General features: G+C 43.6%; 1 protein-coding gene across 1 annotated transcript in view; it reads left to right on the plus strand.

Moving 5' to 3' along the window:
• LOC140236145 (abnormal spindle-like microcephaly-associated protein homolog) overlaps positions 1 to 16471 on the plus strand; it is a 32164-nt gene extending 15693 nt beyond the window's left edge. The window contains exons 14-23 of the mRNA XM_072316116.1: positions 1363 to 1637; positions 2429 to 2623; positions 3350 to 3589; positions 4381 to 8916; positions 10231 to 10380; positions 11266 to 11457; positions 11849 to 12041; positions 12479 to 12633; positions 13382 to 13534; positions 14484 to 16471. Coding sequence (XP_072172217.1) covers positions 1363 to 1637; positions 2429 to 2623; positions 3350 to 3589; positions 4381 to 8916; positions 10231 to 10380; positions 11266 to 11457; positions 11849 to 12041; positions 12479 to 12633; positions 13382 to 13534; positions 14484 to 14789 — 6395 coding nt within the window. The 3' untranslated portion in view covers positions 14790 to 16471. The remainder of the gene's footprint in view (positions 1 to 1362; positions 1638 to 2428; positions 2624 to 3349; positions 3590 to 4380; positions 8917 to 10230; positions 10381 to 11265; positions 11458 to 11848; positions 12042 to 12478; positions 12634 to 13381; positions 13535 to 14483) is intronic.
• Positions 16472 to 17275: the final 804 nt, after the last annotated feature.

Here is a 17275-nt window from a genome sequence, read left to right on the forward strand (position 1 = left end):
TTTCTGTGAATCTAGAAGTAAGATGCATCCTTATAGTGTTATAAATTGTCTACCATACATTGTAGAAATATGGTGAAAAGCATAATATGGAACCAGAACAATTATTTTCTCTTTTACATGCAATTAAAAAATGATATTGAATGTGGTCTGATGCGGGCATTCTGATATTAACAGTGTAAAATAATACACTTCTTGTGCGTTGTCACATATCATACGATTATGAATTGAATCAACTTTACATGTGTCAAGAAACGGATTTCTCAAATCTGTAACTGGATTCCAACACCAGCTCGATATCCATAAGCTGATAAACATTAGCCAACTCAAAAGCATGCTGTATTGTTGATGTTTTAACCCTAACTAGGCCGGGGGGGGGGGGGGGGCCTCCGAGGCCCCCCCCCCCCTCGACGTTTCGCGCGATGTATCGCTATCGCGAGAAGCTATCGTCGCGACGTTTCATGACTTTTTTCTTTCGAGTCTCCCGCATCTTTTGACACCAAATTTGCGATGCCCGGGCGTGCGGTTCCGAAGTTGCGCATAAATATGCACGTGCATGTCAGACCAAAAATTGCTCAAAAACGTGAATTTGTGTACAATATCAATGCAAACTGTGTTTCCAGGCAAATTTCATAAAAGCATGATATTTTTGGGGTTTTATTGATTAAAATCAATTAATAACGCATTTTCTTGTTCGGAACGATGTCACGGACAAATTTCATCGAAAAAACAATGAAAAACGTAAAGTCGAAAAAACAAAGAAATACATAAGAAATTAAAAAAACAATAAAATACTTAGGAAATTTTTTCTGATTGCGCAATTTTTTTCTCTTACATTTGCTAAGGACACTAAAAAGAATATTTACACAAAAAATGTGCCTGTTTTGAGCTTTAATTAGTGATTTATACCAAATTGTCTGATTTCATGCATCATTATGCATAAATTAGCACAATTTAGTGTAAATGATAATTTTTGACAAAATTAACTTCATGGTACTTTAGATTACATCATAGGCAATGCGTGTGCCAATTTTCGTCGCGATCGCGCGGTCGACGGCCGAGATCCGGAGGGGGGGCCTGGGAGGCCCCCCCCCCCCCCCCCCCCCGGCTCTATCATCTACCTGAATAGCCCGGCCTAGTTAGGGTTAAAGAAAAATAAAAGATTCATGCGCGTTCATTAAGCTTAACATCATAAATAGTGTGATTTTGTAGCTCTTTTGAAATCTGTTACATTTTGTGCTACGACTACCAAGTGACTGATAATTATCGACCCTCACCACCCTTCCTGCACCCCTTTTCATCCCCACCCCATCCTTTTTCCCCTCCCTCCCCCCCCCCCCCCTTTCTTTCTTCCCACACACTCAGCCACCGGGAAACAGACTGACCACGACAAGCTGCTGGCCCACGAGCGGCAGAACTTCAAGCTCCTCTACGACAAGGTGGCCGAGCTCGGCGGGGTGCCCATGATGGTGCGCTCGGCCGACATGTCCAACACCATCCCGGACGAGAAGGTGGTCATCACCTACGTATCCTACCTCTGCGCCCGCCTCCTGGACCTCAGGCAGGAGACGAGGGCAGTGCGCACCATCCAGCTGGCCTGGCGCGCCCACCGGCTCCGAAAAGAGCAAGCAGCCAAGATTGTGAGTTCACAGTCACTCACTTCTATTTTTGTTTCATTGTTGTTTTCATTTTTTGGAAGGAGGAGGAGTTTCTATTGTAAAGCTATAGCTTTTCAATGATATCTGTGAAACTAATATAGTGGTGATAAGATGTGGCACTAACTGATGGGATGTATTTCTTTCTTCTTTCTGATGATTCCTGATTTAGAACATTTCTTCTTCTTTTACATCTACCACAACGGCATATTTGCCCCTTGAAATTTCTCATATTCTGTGTTGTATTTACCTTGAGTGGAGTTAAATAGGAAAGCAGTTGGAAAAAAAAATGTTTGCAAGCAGTTCTTTAATTTCATGGCATGTTCCACAAGAAAAAAAAAAAAACAGACTTGCTTGAAGTTCAGAGTACAGGTTTAGAAATAGGACAGCTTCAACAATATTTCTAATCATGAAATAATGTGGCTCAAAATACATGTTTGTTGCTCATTTGTGCTGATACAATGGCTTGGAACATTGCTTTTGTCTTGTTTGTATTAGAGTTTGTTTGTTTTGCCTTTCAATATTTCTAGGAAACTCAGTGTTTTATATGTGGCTGATTCACCACATCATATTAGCTATTTGAATTGATCTTTGAAGCAAAATTTGACTATTCAAAGCAAATGTTGCTGGTCAGTTCCTCAACAAATACATGCTTTATAATACAACCTCCGACCGCAAACCTCTGCCTCAACCATGGAGGTGTTTTCACACAATAAATGACTGTGTACGCTTCCTTCTTTCTCCTCTCCTTTTCACTTCATTTTGTCTTATAATAGTTGCGGGAGTCTGCTGCCGCCAAGATACAGACAGCCGTCAGAGCCTATCTCCTGCGGCGTAGACACCAGCGCATGGCCCGTTCCGTCCTGGCCCTCCAGACGGCGGCCCGGGGGTTCCTGGCGCGACGAAAGGCCCAGAAGCTGAGAGAGGAGAGAGAGGCGGAGAAGCAGCACAGCGCAGCCAGTCACATCCAGGTATTTCATTTCACTTTATTTCTTCCCATTTCATGGTACTTTATTTTCACAATGCTACTGCATTTACCACATTAAAGCAGATTCTAGTAGGCTATCTGGACACTAATAAGTGTAGTTTGCTCTTAGAAGCAGAAACTTCAGGAAAATTCAGAAGACTTGTTGATACATTTCAATTTTAATCTTCTCTTTTCCATCAGTTTTCTCAATTTGTAGACACTGCTTTTTACCTCTGCTCTCTTTCTTTCCTTTGATGGAATGGTCACAAAGCTTCATACCATAACCACCTCTTTCATTAGGGCATAATGTCACAATTTATCGTGATGAAACATTTCTCCTCTTGATTTCTTTTAATTGTTGATCAGTAATGACACAATACTTGATTGCTGAAATATTAGGGCCATATTAAAAAAAAACTGTGTATTGACTAAACAAGGTTTATGAAGTTCTTATCACAGCTTTTTCATCTTTAAAAATACTTCATTTCTTGCATGAGCTTTTCCTGGCTGATACTTGAACCGAACACAAATATCTGTTACATTTATCAAATGACTTCACATCTCAAATTAGCTGATGCTGGCTTACATTTCTGGACTCTCATCGTAACATTAGTGAACAGCAATATGCACTATCATTAGCTCATGTGAAAAATTGTGACAAATATCTAAAAACAAAATGCGCAGAAAGCACTAACATCAGACTTGATCCTCATGTCAATCTTTCTGCAAGGCCGTGGCAAGGGGGTTCCTCGTCAGACGTCTGGTTGCCAAGCAACGGGATGCGGTGACGCTGATCCAGGCTGCCGTGAGGGGCTACCAGAGCAGGATGCGGATGCTGCGTGAGAGGCGGGCCATTGCGTTGATACAGGAGTGGTACCGGTCACGGAGGGAGACAAGACAAACAAGGAGCAGGTTCCTCACTCTCAGGCACGCTACGGTCGCAGTTCAAGCAATGTGGAGGGGCGTACTGGTAAGGCAAATTTTATCTTACGACCGTACAAGATGCTTGTGGTCTCGGGGATATATGTTTCAACATTGTCTTCTGTGCCCCTTTGTAAATATGTTTCATATGAATAATACCTCATTAGTAAGCTGTTATTTCAAAAGGATTTAGTTTTCCATGAATTTCGCGAATCACAGTTGGATCGCGCATTTAACAACACGCGAAAATGTCTCCATGTGCTTTGTTAATAGACCATTAATGTAAGCGTCGGCGTCGATTCGCCAAAACAACATCTCGCGAAAATGTCTATGACCTCGTCATTTGCAAAAAATATCTGTACGCGAAAATAACAGCGTGTACAGTATTCAACTGGTAGTAAACCTTAATTAACTTCTGTTCATTTTGAAATTAGCATACCTGGTTTGTACTCTTATTTTGCACGGTTTCCAACAACGATATGATTGATCTGCAGATGTTCACCATTGTGTAATACTGTTCAGCCAAAATAAAATAGTATTGCTTGACAGCCAGTCATGCATTTGATATGTCAATGTATAAGAAAGAAATAGCACATGACAGAGCTTATGCTGTTTGCTGCAGGAGTTACAATTTTGGTGTTTGCTTACACTGTACTTGAGACTCAAGAACTTCCCCCATCTGTGAATGTATCTTTATTCTACACACCACAGTACTACTATTGAAACTATGAATATCATATGATGTAAAATCAAGCAGAAATATATCGCATTATGAGAACGCCATTCACATATTCAAATACTCATCAAGGAAGTCTGCCCTTTTCTTCCAATGCCATCCAGGCTCGCAAGCTCTACAAGAAGATGATCGCCGCACTGAAGATTCAGGCGGTCTGGAGAGGCTACCTTCAGAGACAGCAGTACTTGAAGCAGCGGTCAGCAGCAATCCTTCTCCAGTCTCACTTCAGGGGACATCAGGCCCTGACTGCCTACCAAAAGCTGAGGAGCTTGGTCACAAAGGTGCAGCTTCTGTACAGGGCAAAGCTCCAAGGTCAGGTCCAGCATAGAGAATATCTTGCCCTACGTTCTGCAGCTCTCATCCTGCAGAAGCACGTCCGAGGACAACTGGCCAGGAAACATGTGACAAGGGTCAAGAGCGCAATACTTCTACAGGCTGCGTACAGAGGTTATGTGGAAAGAAAACGGTACTGCACAATCAGGTGCAGTGTGGTCCACATCCAAGCTCATTTTAAGGGATACCAAGCACGGAAGAGCTACAGGGAAATGCAGCAGGCAGCAAGAGTGTTGCAGGTCCGTTATCGTGCCCTAGCGCTCGGTCGACATGTGCAGCGAGAGTTCAACCTTGTGCGCGGAGCTGCCATCACTCTTCAAGCGGTCGTCCGCAGCCACCAAGCTCGTGCAAGGTACATCCAACTGAGATGCAGTGTGATCAAAGCCCAAGCTGTCGTGCGGCGCCACCAGGCCCGACAGGCCTACAGGAAGTTGCGAGAAGCAACAATCATACTGCAAACACAATATCGCGCCCGTCTTCTCGGAAGGAAGGCTCGCAGGGAGTACAACTTGGCACGAGGAGCAGCGATCACCATTCAAGCAGCCTATCGAGGTAAAGTTGCCAGGAGCAAATTCCTCATGATGAAGCAGGCTTCAGTTGTTCTCCAGACCTGGTTCCGATCCTGCGTTGCCAGGCGGCGCTACCTCCGCCTCCGCTCTGCCACTGTCATTCTTCAGACCCGCTACCGGGCACTCTGCATGGGTCGCCAAGCTGTACAAGACTTCTACTACACTAGAGGGGCTGTCATCACACTTCAGGCCGCCTTCAGGGGTTACATGCAGAGGAAGGCTTATCTTCAAGATAGATATAACATCATTCACATCCAAGCCATGGCCAGAGGAGCTCTTGTGCGCAACCAATATCTGAAGACACAGAGAGCCACTGTTGTTCTTCAACGACGATTTCGTGCACTGGTTGTAGCTCGGTCGGTCAGGTCAAGTTTTCAAGCCACCAGGGAAGCTGTTGTGGTTATTCAGGCTGCCTATCGCGGCAGCGTCCAAAGGCGTATATACCAAAACCAAAGATCAGCAGCCATTCGCATCCAAGCTGCCATGCGTCGGAGGATAAATCAGAAGAAATATGTTCAACTTAAAACTGCTGCTCGTGTCTTGCAGACACACTACCGCGCACGCCAGCTTGGCAAAAGGGTCTTCAATGAGTTTGCGTCAATGCGGCAATCAGCCATTGTTCTTCAGTCGAGGTTCCGGGGATACATGCTCCGAAAGAAGTTCCTCCAACTGAGGTCTGCTGCTGTGGTCATCCAAGCTGCATACAGGGGAAAAATGCAACGCAATCACTACGTCAAAGTATTGTCTGCCGTTGGTGTCATTCAGACTCGCTTCAGGGCTTGGAAGTTGATGCAGGACTGTCGAGAAGATTACTTTATCATCCTAGGAGCAGTGATTACAATCCAAGCTGCGTACAGAGGCTACACCGCACGTCACATTATCAAGCAGCAGCATGTTGCTGCCACTGTCATACAGGCTAACTACAGATGTCATCTAGCCAGGTCAAAGTATCTCACCCTGCGTAGAGCAACCCATGTACTTCAAACCAAAATTAGAGCTCACCTACTTGCACTTAGGATCAGAGCAGACTATCTCAGGATGCAGGAGGCTGCCATCAAGATCCAAGCTCTCACCAGAGGAAAGTCGGTACGAATGAGGCTTGCGCAGCGTCACAGGGCAGCTGCAACAATCCAGGCAGCAGTTAGGGCACATCAGGCTCAGAAGCATTACCAGTCTCTGCGCTCTGCCGCTTGTGTGTTCCAGAGGAGATTCAGAGCTGTCTTGCTGAAAAACAGGATCTGTATGGAATACAACATCATGAGAGGAGCAGCCATCACCCTCCAGGCGAGTTTCAGGGGACATCTCCAGAGGAAGAGACTCGCTCAGCAACACCTCTGTGCCACAAGGATCCAATCGACTTTCAGATGCTTCACTGCTAGGAGGCGCTACCTTGCACTCTGCAAGGCTGCACAGGTGCTCCAGACCAGGTTCAGAGCTCGCAACCTGGGGAAAGTCGTGCAGCTCCAGTACCATGTCACGCGTGGTGCAGCCATCACCCTCCAGGCAGCCCTGAGGGGACATCTCCAGAGGAAGAGTCTTGCTCAGCAACACTTGTCTGCAACCAGGATCCAAGCAGCTTTCAGATGCTTCATTGCCAGGAGGCACTACCTTGCACTCTGCAAGGCTGCTCAAGTGCTCCAGACCAGGTTCAGGGCTCGCAACCTGGGGAAAGCCGTGCAGCTCCAGTACCACGTAACACGTGGTGCAGCCATCACCCTCCAGGCGAGTTTCAGGGGACATCTCCAGAGGAAGAGACTCGCTCGGCAACATCTCTCTGCCACAAGGATCCAATCAACTTTCAGATGCTTCGTTGCCAGGAGGCGCTACCTTGCACTCTGCAAGGCTGCACAAGTGCTCCAGACCGGGTACAGGGCTCGCACCGTTGGGCAAGCCGTCCAGCTCCAGTACCACATCACGCGTGGTGCAGCCATCACCCTCCAGGCAGCCTGGAGGGGACTGGTAGTCCGCAGAGAAATCAAGAGAAGGCAAGAGGCTGCTACAAAGATCCAGGCAGCATTCAGAGGACACAGGGAAAGGAGAAGGTACCAAAAAACATGCAATGCCATACTAGTTGTTCAAAGGCATGTGCGAGCATTCAGACTTGGTAAGGAGATGCGGGCAGAGTACCAATTGTTCCAGCAGTCTGCAATCAGGATTCAGGCTCACTATCGCTGTCACAGGGAGAGGAAAATGTTTGCCGCAAAGAAAGCAGCAGCAATAAAGATCCAGGCAGCTGTACGTGGATACCAGAGCCTCGTGTCCACCAGGAGAATGAAAGAAGAGAGAGTCAATGCTGCCCTCGCTTTCCAAAGGCGCTGGAGAGCAAAGGTCCTCAGGGATCGGGAAGTGGTCTCTTACCACCTGCACCGGGGGGCAGTCATCACAGTCCAGGCTGCCGCCCGTGGATACATTGCCAGGCAGCATCTGAAGAAAGAGCATAGAGCTGCTACTGTCATCCAATCAGTATACAGAAGACACAGGGCATCCCAAGCCTTCAGGAGAACGCTCTCTGCAGTGAAGACGATCCAGGATCACATCAGGGCTCACCTGCTTGCTAAACAAGTCCAGCGAGAATACCTTCAGCTCAAGAGTGCCGCAGTGTCGGTCCAGGCAGTGTTCCGGGGGCTCATTGTTCGAAGGCAGTTGGAACGTCAGCATGTGTCTGCCACCAAGATTCAGGCGTTTGTCCGTCAGCTTATTGCAAGGCGTCGATACACCACAATGAGGTGTGCTGCTGTCATCCTCCAGAGGTGCTACAGGGCCAAGAAGTGCGGACAGGAGCAGTGGCTGAGATACCAGCTGACCAGGGGGGCCTGTATCACTCTCCAGGCAGCGGTCCGTGGCTACCTGGTCAGGGCACAAATGAAGAGGTGGCACAGAGCAGCCACCACAATCCAGAGAGTGTATAGGGGCTGGAGGCAGGTTCAAGAGTACCAGTGCACGAGGTCTACACTTGTCCAGCTGCAGAGGCAGATCCGAGCCTATGTGGTGGGCAAAAAGATGAGGAATGACTATATGGCAATGAAAGCAGCAGCTGTGGTTCTCCAGAGTGCCTTCAGGGGTTTATCTGCTAGGCACCTGGTTGCCAAACATAGGGCGGCCCGTAAAATACAGGCAGTGTACCGCATGCACACCACAAGAAAGAATTACCTGGTGCAGCGTGGTGCTGCTGTCACAATCCAGTCGTCCTTTAGAATGTTTGTGGTCAAGATGGGATATCGCAGAACATTGTTAGCAGTGAGTACCATTCAGAAGCATGCCAAGGGGTACCTTGCAACCAAGAGAACCAGAAGTGATTACGTGCAGATGCGCCGATCGGCAATTTTGATCCAGTCACATGTCAGGCGTCGTGCAGCACAAGGGTCATACATGAGGCTGCGCCGAGCAGCCATCTGTTTGCAGGCGCACTTTCGGCGTATGCTGGCAGAGCGGTTGTACTGCAGGAAACGCTCAGCCGTCATCGTTTTCCAAAGGCGGTATCGGGCAGTCACTGCAGGACGCCGCACCAGAGAGCAGTACTATTTGACACGTGGTGCCACCATCACCATACAGGCAGCATTCAGAGGGTACCTGCAGTGCCATAGGTACAGGCAGCTGCAGTGCCATACCATCAAGCTGCAGGCCCTTGTCAGGGGAGCCACGGCAAGGAGGCATTACGCCCAAATGCTGACGGAGACAAAGGCTGCTTTGACGATCCAGCGCTGCTTCAGGGCGCACCAGAACAGGAAGATTGAAGAGGTTAGAAATCATTGCTTTTTTGAATAAATGCAGTGAAATGATTCTTGCTGAACTAAATGTTTACAAGAATGACAAAATATACAAATTTTCTTTATTGAGAGTAATGACACTGGGAATTGTGACACGCTGTACATTATCTGAGAACTGACTATGCAATGTAGTTAAATTTGTCAGTTCATCACTATTTTCCTGTGATTGATCAAATCATGCATTAGCAGGATAAGACCTGCACTTCACTTTAGAATGAAGAGAAAAGAAAAGAGTTTGATAAGCAAAGCTGATTAAGTGGAAATATCAGGGTTTCATCCTGCATAAGTACATTGCACAAAATTAATTCTGAATGGAGACACATTTTTGTGAATATTTGATCATGCCATGTCCCAAACTTTCAGGTTCATGTTTTGATTCTTGGGATAGAAATTTCACCTGCATGAAAAGAAGCCACAAAGACTTTAAATTATCCATGCATATATATTTATTTAAAACCGATTTTTGCTGGACAGACTTTTTCCCAAGACATGAAAACCATGTCAGGAGCTTAAAGGTAGGGAATCCCATTTGCATGCCTTAAATGAAGAGTTGCATAAATACAGTGGTATGTTGAAGAGAGTATCATTTTAGAAACTCCCATAAAGTATTGAAAGTGGAAGGTAACATTTAGTACATTTTTATTGACCGTTAGATTTTGAATTGAATTTTTTTCGGGGCTCACCGTAAATTCCAGTACATTACTAGGCTACCTTCGCAGACCCATGCACTGCATGTGTGTCCATCATGTATATTTTGTGAAGAAAGTTCATCAAAACTTACAAACATTTCTATATACATTCTTGCCACACACTCTATATGTTATTACATCAGCTCTTATACTTTTAGATCTGTGTTTATAGATAAAAGATACAGAAGACTGCAACAAAAAGGCTTAAGTGTGGCTGACACACAGAACTACTGAGTAGTTGAGTTTTGTGCATTATTCAAATTGTAGATAACTGTTGACTTCCAAATTTCTCAGCAGTGGCCTAAACAAGTCCCCTGAGGTTCATATTTAATGTTTTGCTGCATTTTGGGAGGTCTGTAAAAGGTACATGTATCCCCTACCTTTAATCTTCAAATGATTTACATTCTAAGATTTGCTTGTTGATAATGATACTTTTTGTGAGCAGTGCATGACCAGTGAAATCATATAAAAACATTTTTTTTTTCATACGGAACAGGTAGTAAAGAATAATATGAGAGAATTTTGAAGTATATTGACAGCATCAAACCATAATGTGATAACTCTACACTAATGATATTTCTCCATTTCTTTCGCAGGCCAAGAGACAAGCCAGGCTGGCTGAGCTACAGCGGTTTGCTGTTCGTGCGAGAGCACACCTCTCCGCCATCTGCATACAGAGGGCGTACAGGAACCTGCTCCTCCGTCGCGCCTTCCAGCAGAAGATGGCCGCCATTGTCACAATCCAGGTACCCTCCGTCCCAAGTAGTCATGTGTCATCATGTGCTTATGTTTGTCGGTATCAGGTTCTTCTGTATTTGTGACATTTTCACCCTTCATTTCTAAGCCCTGACGGTGCTTTGTTTGCCAACTGAAATGTCTGCTGGAGTGCCCTATTTTTTTGGGCCAGTTGTCACAGATATACAAATTCTATTTGTGAATAGTAGGCATGACTGTAAAACATGATATTTTTGCTGCATGAAATTTTCGTGAGTTGCCTTTAACATTTTATGCATATAGTGTAGACATGAACTTTCGCATGCGTTTTAATTTCTCTCTAGCAAAATTCGCGAAATCAAAATGCACGCGAACATTCCTCGTTTTACAGTACCTAATTCTTTAATCCCTTGTGTGTTGCCATGACCTTCCTATTTGGTCAAGTTTCGAGGTATTGAAATCTGAGTGCTGATGAAGAGCATAGCAAGTGACAGCTACGAGCTTCCCTGGGCACATTAAAAAATGGGATAGGTAAACACTCAATCACAGACACCTTGCCTTCCATAATTCTATCCCCTCTTTATCAAGTCACCCAAGTTTACCATGAATATACCTTGTCCATATCTGCTAGCACAGAATGGAGCATTTCGCGGTGAGCATGCAGTCATTTTATCTACATATTGTAACTTGATTTTGGTAGATTCTATCATACACATGACCGAGTCCAATACTCATCTCCCACCCCCCACCAAGTTTGACATGTTTACCTGTATAGTTAATGAGTGCAGTGGTTTTATCCTTGGTCTTAAAGAGAATCTGCAACTTGAAGATTAGCACCTTTCCACTGACTAAAAATAAAACTCCTATGGGCACATTAAGGGTTAATGTGTTGTCATTTCCTTTTTCACGTGACACAGAATTGGATGAGAGCGCGGCTGCAGCGCCTTGCTTACCTCAAGCTCCGGACGTCCACCCTCGTCCTCCAAAGGGCAGCGCGTTGCTACCTCGCCCGGAAGAACATGGCAGCCACTCGCTTGCAGTCTGTCGCTAGGGTGTGGCTTGCTAGGCAACACGTCAAGAAGATGCAGTCAGCAGCCCTCATGATGCAGGTAAGTGCGAGAGTTTTGGTTTTAATGGTGATGAACTCCATGATGATGGTGATGATGATGTTAATGATAATCATGATCCTTCATCATTGTATAATCATTTTGTCAACAAGGGCACTACTGCAAAGTTAATCCTCCTTTCCTCATTCTCTGAAGCAAATTTGATATGGCATGTGCATAGTTTTACAGATATCAAATACAGTAGAGGCGAAGATGCCTGACAATTCAAAACACACTACCGAGCATTTACACCAAAGAAGTTAAGAAAAAGAAACTGGTGAATGTTTGTAAGTGGGCAAAGGACATGAATTTTTCTTTGACAGCTATAAAGAATCATGGCAACGAGTAAGCCATGTATATGATTTGACCCCTTGTTTCTCTCTGTCCGTTGTAGGCGCTGTGGAGGGGCCACCGGGTGCGCTGCAGCATCAAGAGCAAGAAGGTGGCCCAGGCAAGGGCGCGGTGCCGCCAGGCCAACCGCAACGCCACAGAGGAGAAGAAGCTGTGCAACCGGGCCGCCTCGGCCCTGGACTATCTCCTCCACTACAAGCAGATGTCCCGCATCCTGGAGACGCTCATGAATCTCGGTACGCAGCTCCATCATCTTTTCAGAATTCTCAGCCATTATCAACTGGCGCCATTTTTTTAACAGAGTTGGCAATTCTTGCTGACTTTGCAGGAGACTCCCTGAAAAGGAAAATATGTCTTCATGTCCTCTGAATAGAATACAAACCCTTCCCTGTTTCAGATATTATTTTGGCTGATTGAGTTGCGTGTTAAACACAAGTACTCTTCTGGTTGTTCTTGAAAATCTCATTAATTATAATTGTGGGACCAATAGCAGTCCTGGTCTAATGTAATACAGAACATTTCTTGGGTAAAGAAGGACGATGGTTTACAGTCATTACTTCATTCTTTCAGACATTGAAATGCTCAGCACAGAATGGAATAATTTTGTTGCCAAGTTTTTGCACACTTCGTACTTGGAAGCTGCATTTATCACTTTGTTTCTCAAATCCTGCAGAGGTGGTTTCCCGTCTCTCCGTCGTCTGCTGCGAGCGTCTGGTGGAAGGGGGCGCTGTTCCCGTCTTCTACTGCCTGGTCCGTGGCTGCAATCGCAGCGTGGCGTGCATGGACGTCATCCGCTACGTCATCCGTATTCTCTTCAATCTCACCAAGGTACACCAAGAAAAATATGCACATGATACTCTATACTTGGTATATTTTATGTCATCCTTATTCTGGCCAAGGTACTGTAAAAGTGGTTTCTTTCGCGTACAGAAACTTTCGCAGTTTCCATCGGTGCGGACTTTTTTGCGTGTGTTTAAATTTGCGGTCGGTAATGATAGCGTTGTACAAGCGACGAGTTCAAAACATTTTCGCATGATGTTAAATTCGCGGTTCAACCTCAGAGCGCGAAAAGCTCGAAAATAAAACCACCACAAAAGAAACCACTTTTACAGTAGTGAGTCAACTGATACTTGCAAAAATATTTAATCTCGAAAATATTTACTCCTGTATTGAACAGATATATGCTGCATTATTGTCTCGAAGTTCTCATTCTGTTGCTGAGGTTTTTGGTCATAACACCAACAGTGTGCAAAATTCTTGAACAAGTACCAGTTTGCTAAATATCATACCCACAAGATAATATTTTATGGTATATTTGTAGAGTAACCATTTCAACAAGCTGAAGATATATTCCACCTTTCGTAGTCGTCCGTCTGCCTCTGTAAGTGTGGGGGGGGGGGGGGAGGGGAGAAAGAAGGAAGGTACTGCAACAACAACAAAAGATGTAGAGGCGGACCCCATTGTAACAAAAATGGATACCGGAGTATGTTCTTAAAAGAGGATTTTACCAGTATTGTCAATATATTTTTACCAGTACTGTCAATATTTCCGTAATGCACTCTTTCTTTTGCTACAGACGGACTCCACCCAGCGTGCTGTGCTGTGCGACGCTGAGTCGGTGACCACGCTGGTGGACCTGCTGCAGATGTGTCGGGAGAAGAATCGCGACATTTTCTGCAAGATATGCGTCATCCTGGGCAAACTCTTGCAAGACCACACCCAGGCCACGGTGAGTCAACCACCTCTTTCTATCCAGCAGTTTTTATAGTTGGGTCCTCATCATGAGCATAATGATAGTGTGCACATCGGGTACTAGAAATAATAACTCTGTTGAGTTAAAGGGATGGTATCATAGTATTGGTGGCGATGAGAATTGGGCTTTTAACTTTTTGTGAGATACCAGGAAACCACTTATGAAATGGTACAGAGCATCACCATTCTAAGAGGAGTTTCAAAGTTAATTTGAAGAAAATCGGTTTTTGAATAGCTGAGACATCCAAAAACAAAGTAAAACAAAGTGATCGTAATAAAAGGTGGGTCCCACGTTTTATTAGGATTGCTCTGTTTTGGGGATCTCAGGCATTTCAAAACCAATTTTCATCAAATAAATGCTGAATTCCTCTTGGAATTACATGATCTTTCATATTTCATAAGAGGTTTCTCAGTATCTCACCCCGAAATGTTAGAAGCCTTAAGTAAGGTCTCTACCAAAACTAAACGATCCCTTTAAGTCCTTGTAACAAGTCTACTAATGGATTACATTGGCTAGTATAAACAGTAAGTTTGTCTGCTCAGACCAAGGAAGAATGTAAGTTTCATTGTATATTAGTTGTGGTGATTTCGAGCTCCGCTGTTCTCACACACCACAAACACGCCTTGACCACTGTCCTTCGTCCACTTTATGCTTCAAAAAGTGTGTTCATTGTCAGCGACACTGTTCATATTGTATTTCTATTAGTCACCACAATCTTGGCTGTGATGATGGACGCAGATTTCTACATTATGGAGACACCTTTGTGCAAGCGGATAGGGGTGACTGAAAGAGTTCAAAGTAAAATAAACAAATAATCAAACCATACATCTGTATTTCTATGTCTAGAAATTAGCATCTCTGCATCAATTTCGTTATTTGGAGCTTGTGCCTAATAGTTCTCAACCATCTGCATTTTTCTTTGCAGGTGATTCTTTCCAACCCCAAAACTCTGGAGAAGGTGCAGTCGCTGCACAAGCTGGTCTCCCGTAAGCAGACGCTGGACAATCGTCGCATCAAGGCCAAGACGCTCAACGCCAGCGCCGCCTCCACCTCCTTCCTCGCGGGATCCTTCAGTGGCCGGAGCTCATCTGCCTCCCTGCTGGCCGCCACGCCCCGCAAGCGCCGCAGGATCCTCGACGCCGCTGGCGCCGGCACCGGCGGTGGCGAGTGGCACATCGAGGATCCCTTGACTGCCATCTCGTTTCTCAAGACCATGGCGGAGAGGGTCTGAATGAACCGTCTTCCTGCTCGATCCGAGCTTTCCCTCACGACAGGCTGTTACCCCAGGACTCTACCCACTTGGTCACATGACCCTCTCAATTTGCGCACAAGCCAATCAGAGCTGAACAGTAGAGGGCAGTGCGAAGCAGCTGCGATCCTCTTCACTAAACATGCATTTTGTGTTTGCATGCAATGTACCGTAAGTGAGTAGTTACCGTTTGGTCTCTGTATAGCAGAAACAAAAGCAAAATGCGCAAAGTATTTGGGTGTACGGCTAAATACAATACTTGCTTGTATAGTGTAAAAGTAAAATCGCATTCTACAGCAAATGTTAGAGAATCATTGTTGCTTCTAAAGTGCTTGTGTTCCCTTCTTTCTCTTTCTATTTATCTTTCTTTCAGTGTTGAATTCGACAACAACATATGCCAGGAGACATTATGATACATGGATTTTAAGAGAGGATTTGTGCTAGTTAATTACTCATTCCGCATCATCTGATGTAATACGAGTGTCTTCGCTCTTCAAGAAACTGCTGATATGCTTCTTCAGTTAGAATAATAGAAGGAAATGAATTTTATATCAATGCCAGCCAGTAAATTTCTCGATTCCAGACAGGATTTGCCGACAGGTTGGTGTTTATTTACGCCAAGAAATGGCAATTTGACAATGACTTGCGATTGTGAAGACGTCCTTATAAGGCCAATGATGAAGTTGAAGGAGATGGTGAAACACTTTTTTCTGGTTGGGAATGTCTGAGCTTTCTAGTTCCTTCAGGCTATCGGAGCCTCTGATATTGTGTAAATAATATTATGCCATGACAATTAGGGTTAAAGACTTACTCTAAATTCTTCAGAAGAGTGCAGATATGTGAGTCACTGCACCATACTAGATATATCCCATCATGGTCTGTATCTTTAGAATTTATTATCATCATGTGCTATATACGCCTAATATTTTACGAGGTTTTTATTTTCGTGAATTTTGTGAGTCAGGTGCTTTTCGCGAAGTTAAAGACACGCAAAAACAATGACTCTGAAACCCAATGTGAATGTGGCGCACATTGTTTACATGTTCCGATTCGCAAAAATTTAGACCTGGTAAATATATGGTGTATATAGTAAATGGTTTACTCTCATGGTGATATTGTGTTCATAGATCTCATTTTGATGGCGTCGTGTTTCCATCAAAGTAGAATTTCTGCCAGAGAACATGTTCAACCAATGTGGATCTTATGTACATGTACATACAGATTTATAATATGTGTATTGCTGTATAATATACAAGTGCCTACAAGTTTTTTCATCTCATGCCATGCTCTATTTGTGCATTGCCCAGGTTCTATGACATTGTGGACCGCAAAGTTTTATCTTGTTGTTGCATGTTATTCTGAAAGAGCATTCCAATTTTCAAAAGGTTTTTCAATAGATTTACATTTTGTAGCTCTCGTGTACTCAAAACCAAGTACTAGTAAATCATGTTATCTACAGTATACATATTTTGACTAGGGTTTAGTTTAGGGTGTTTTTTCCCCCAAGATTAGATTGGGTAATTCTGATTCGGATACTTGGATCACTTCTCCTACTTTTCAGATCATCAATCTTGTAAATCAAGTGATATGCATTTGTTTTTTTGTGATGGCCATTGATGAAAATACAATGTGAGTTTCTATTAAAGGGAAAATTCACTCCAATATTTCAAGGTCTTGAAGTTTGTTGTTTCTGCTCTTTGTCATAAAGGGATGGTATAGTTTTGATTGAAATGGGGATTTCGCTTCTAATTTTTTACAAGATAATTGCAATTGATTAAAATTGGTTTTGAAATGGCTGAGATATCCAAAAACAAAGTAAATCAAAACGATCCTAAGAAAAGTACAGTTTGTATGTCCCATTTTTCTCAGGATTGCATTATTTTGACTATCTCCTCCATTTCAAAACCTATGTATATTATATATATACATATATATACATATATATATTATATATATTATATATATATATATATATATATATATATATATATCACATATATATATTATATATATACATATATTATATATATACATATATATACATATATATATTATATATATTATATATATATATATATATATATATATCACATATATATATTATATATATACATATATTATATATATACATACATACATATACACACATACACACACACACACACACACACACATATATATATATATATATATATATATATATGAAATACCAAAACATTGGCCAAAATAAAAGGTGACACCCCGTCAGGAGTTAGCCAAGAAAAAAAAAAAAACCAATACAGTCAACTCTGCATGAGTCAATCTTGAAGGGATTGAGGAAAATGCTTCGACTCGGGCCATATTTGACTTTACGCATACAGAATCACATGTCAAAAAAAAAAAAAAAATGACAACGAGACCCACCGCAACGATATCTTTAAAAATCTGTTATAAATCAATCCAAATACAATTTGAGGGTATGAAACTGT

Source organism: Diadema setosum, chromosome 12, assembly GCF_964275005.1.
Source record: "Diadema setosum chromosome 12, eeDiaSeto1, whole genome shotgun sequence".
Classification (NCBI taxonomy): Eukaryota; Metazoa; Echinodermata; class Echinoidea; order Diadematoida; family Diadematidae; genus Diadema; species Diadema setosum.